General features: G+C 37.4%; 1 protein-coding gene across 1 annotated transcript in view; it reads right to left on the bottom strand.

Moving 5' to 3' along the window:
* The window catches only part of LOC106876411 (phosphoglucomutase), a 20,163-nt gene that overhangs the window by 4,396 nt on the left and 11,515 nt on the right, over window positions 1–4,252 (bottom strand). Inside the window, exons 2-4 of the mRNA XM_052976294.1 lie at window positions 3,547–3,709; window positions 2,294–2,566; window positions 850–1,118 (exon numbers count right to left, since the gene is read on the bottom strand). Of these exons, the coding sequence (XP_052832254.1) occupies window positions 850–1,118; window positions 2,294–2,566; window positions 3,547–3,709 (705 nt within the window). The remainder of the gene's footprint in view (window positions 1–849; window positions 1,119–2,293; window positions 2,567–3,546; window positions 3,710–4,252) is intronic.

Here is a 4,252-nt window from a genome sequence, read left to right as displayed (position 1 = left end):
TACTACTACTACTACTACTACTACTACTACTACTACTACTACTACTACTACTACTACTACCACTACTACTACTAACAGTAATAATAATAATAATAATAATAATAATAATCCTTTCTACTACTGGCTCAAGGCCTGAAATTTCATGGAGGGGGATAGTTGATTGCATCGACCCCAGTACAATCCTATAATAAGTTTTATTATAGGATTGCGTTATGTAGAAGGAATAATGAAAGTAGTAATTTAAACTCAGGAAAGGAGAAGTCAAATCGACATTGCAATAGTTTCTGTAAACAGACGATATCATATATTTCTATATTCTCATATAATGATATGCAGTTCATACAATATTACATAATAAAAGACATAATATATGGGAATATGTATTAACAATTCTAAAATCCATTTGACTTTGAATCATGACATTTGAAGAAGAAATGGACTATGGAATTAGTTACACATTTCCATATATTATGGCATGTATTGCAAAATATCGTATGAGATATGGAATAAATGATATTGTCCATTTACGGAAACAATTGTAATGTCAATTTGACTCCTCCTTTCCACATTTAAATTGTTTCTTTTATATATACCATCATCATCATTTAACATCTGTTTTCCATGCTGGAATGGGTCGGGCAATTTGACAAGGGCAGGCAAGGCTGGAGAGCTGCACCAGGCTCCGGTTGTCTGTTTTGGCATGGGTTCTATGGCTGGATGCCCTTCCTAATGCCAACCACTTTACAGTGTGGACTGGGTGATTTTCATGTGGTGTCAGGGCCAGTGTTTTATACAAGGCACCAGACTGGGTGCCATTTAAATGGCACCAGCACCGGCGCTTCATATGTGGTGCCAGCACAGGTGCTTTATATGTGGTGCCAGCATGTGTGCATTTTTATAAAGGAAAAAAAACGGCAAAAGACTTACACCGTCTCCATCAAATGCTGCACCAAATCCATGCTTTCCTTTCTTTAGTTCATTGACGAGGTTAGCAGCGTAGGTTAAGTTGGGATCAGGATGAAGGCCTCCAAAATCAGGCAAGATATTGCTATTGACACAGCTCTTTGGATCAACTCCGAGTTCATCACAGAATATTTTCTTTACATACGGTCCAGTGACTGGAACAAAAATAAGAAATAAAAGTTTGCATTTGATCTAAACTCACTCTGACTCTTTTCCTATAAAACAACCAGAATAAAAACTTGAAGCAGATTTTTCTTATGTTATACAGTAGGTGGGTGGAGGCGTGTGGCTTAGTGGTTAGGGTGTCAGCACCATGATCATAAGATTGTGGTTTCGATTCCTGGACCGGGTGATGCGTTGTGTTCTTGAGCAAAACACTTCATTTCACATTGCTCCAGTCCACTCAGCTGGCAAAAATGAGTAACGCTGCAATGGACTGGCGTCCCGTTCAGCTGGGGAACACATACGCCATTGAAACCGGGCCCATGAGCCTGGCTAGGCTTTAAAAGGGTGCATTCATTTATACAATAGGTGGCAGAATATTTGATAGTCACTTGTGCTGGGAAGCCAGGGCCCACAAGCCACAGGTACAATCAAAGAAACCGTTTTGATACCAACCAACCTGAGACCAACCCCAGTTCTATGACACAAACTTCTAATTTTAAAATAATCTAAATTAAAACCTTCATTCAAAATTTCATGCTAATTTATGTTCCAAAAAATCAGCTTACTAATGACAATTATTTCACTGAATACTTCATTATTTTCAAAATTAATTGAAACAAAGGCAGTGTATTTCAACAAGAATATGGTAACAAAAGGGTTAAAGTGATCTAAATTAAAACTTCCCACCAAAATTCCATGTGTTCAAACACAAGCTTACTGGTTTCAAATTTTGGCACAAGGCCAGCAATTTTGGGGAAGGGGTAAGTCAGTTAGATTGACCCCCAATGCTTGACTGGTACTTATTTATCGACCCTGAAAGGATCAAAGTTAAAGTTGACCTCAGTGGAATTTGAACTCAGAACATAGCGACAGCTGAAATTCCTGCCAGCTTGCGGCCTTAAAAACACCACGTTAGTAACAACAGTTATTTTACTAAATTCTTCCTTATTTTCAAAGTTAACTGAAACGAAGATAATGCATTTCAGCAGAAATATGGCAACGAAAGGGTTAAGCAGCTGGTAGCGGGGTGGGGGAGAAATAAAGGTGGGAGTATATTATAGACATAATACTTGTCAACCAAATTCTGGCTAAAAAAAAAAAAAAGAAATAAAAAGCAAAAATAATGAATGTGAACAAAAACTGATAACCAAAACGTGATTCTTACCTCCGTGCATGGAGTCCAGAAGAATGTCCAACTTTGGACATCCGTCACCTTTTAAGAGTTTCTTGATGGAGTTGAAGTCAAATAATTCCTTCATATAAGCGATGTAATCAGCGACGGGATCGATAATTTCGACGACCATCTCATGGCCAGCAATTTTGAATTTACTGGAACCAATCTTTGAGAGATCCATTGTCAATTTCGGGCAGGTTTTATAGGTCTTGATATTTTTGGACATTTCAAATATTGCGTTTGTGACGCCTTCAGGAGCAGGACCTAATATGAAAGTATAACAGAAAAAAAAAATATGTGAGAATCTATGTATGTAGGATCAACAAGCAGGTGGATTAATTTGATGCTTGGGAAAAATGGAAAAGTTTTTGCTGCTTCAATCCTACACTCTTCAACAGAAAGTGATGCATATACATACATACATACATACATATGCGCTTGTCTTGCTTTTTGTATGTTGGTTCCCTGAAGATGAATTTATGTGTAATTCCAGCACCTCTTACTTCTTTGGAGTAGAGTGCACATATATTTTGAAACATATGTAGAAATGAAAGGAACTTTTTGTTTATATGCGTTTTGCTCCATTTATTATTATTCTTCATATCTACTCAAAATATGTCACTTTAACTTGGTATTTCTTCCCATTAACTGGGTATGATATCCCAGTTTTTGTGTTTTTTGCTACCCTGGTAACTATTAACATATTTTCATTATTGAAGTTTTTTCAACCGAGATAATATTAATATATACATAAATCAAAATACATACATACATACATACATACACAAACACTCACACACACATGCATATATTTATAGGCACAGGTGTGAAAGTGTGGTAAGAAGTTTGCTTCACAACCACATGGTTCCAGGTTCAGCCCCACTATGTGGCACCTTTGACCATGGTTCTTGAACTATAGTCTCAAGCTGACCAAATCCTTGAGTGGATTTGGTAGACGGAAACTGAAAGAAGTCTGGCACGTGTGTGTGAGTGTGTGTATATAAATGTTAGCGTGTGAGTGTTTTTGCACGTCCTTGTCTTGATATCATGTAACAGTTGTAAATGATCATCACTGTTATACAAGTGGTGTCATACATTTCCAGTCTTCTATGAAAACATACATACATATGTACACATAGGCTTCTTTCAGTTTCAGTCTATGAAATCCACTCCCAGGGCTATAGTAGAAGACATTTGCTCAAGGTGCCACAAGAAACACTGTGGAAGAATATGAGAGTGCTTACCTCCGTTGGAACAATTAAACTTGATTCCAAAATCAGCGTTTGGCCCTCCAGGATTATGGCTGGCAGTCAGAATAATTCCACCATCTGTTTCATATTTCCGTATGACATGAGACACAGCAGGAGTTGAAAAAATTCCATCCTTGCCAACAATCAGTTTGGAAACCTTAAAAAGTAAATGAATAAATAAATATATATATAAAAAAAAAAGCTAACGAGGCGCAGACGTGGTTAACAAGTTTGCTTTCCAACCATGTGGCCTTGGGTTCCAGTTCAACTGCATGTCACCTTGGGCAAGAGGCTTCTGCTATAGCCTCAGGTTGACTAAAACCTCTTTAATGGTTTTGGTAGATGGAAACTGAAAGAAGCCCATCGAGCGCGTGCGCATACACTTGCAAACATAGGTTAATGTTTACATCTTGACCCGGAAATGAAACTCCAAAAAATATACTGGAATGGGTGTAAAACAATGTGTAGGAAACGAATATGAAAAAAATGCGTGGAAAGCAATGGGAAGGTGGAGAGAGGACCTCGGAAAATTCACAAGATCCGAGTTTTTCCTTCATAACTTTTAGGGAAATGGGTTTTTTTTTCAATGAAATTTTATAGAAATACTTTTCAAACGGCATACATTACGATTATAAAGAAATTTGTGGGAAAAAATCTTCCCAAAGGGTTTTGAGAGGACCTCGGAAAATTCACAAGATCC

This window comes from Octopus bimaculoides, chromosome 24 (assembly GCF_001194135.2).
Source record: "Octopus bimaculoides isolate UCB-OBI-ISO-001 chromosome 24, ASM119413v2, whole genome shotgun sequence".
Classification (NCBI taxonomy): Eukaryota; Metazoa; Mollusca; class Cephalopoda; order Octopoda; family Octopodidae; genus Octopus; species Octopus bimaculoides.
This window is presented reverse-complemented; position numbering and strand designations above follow the sequence as displayed.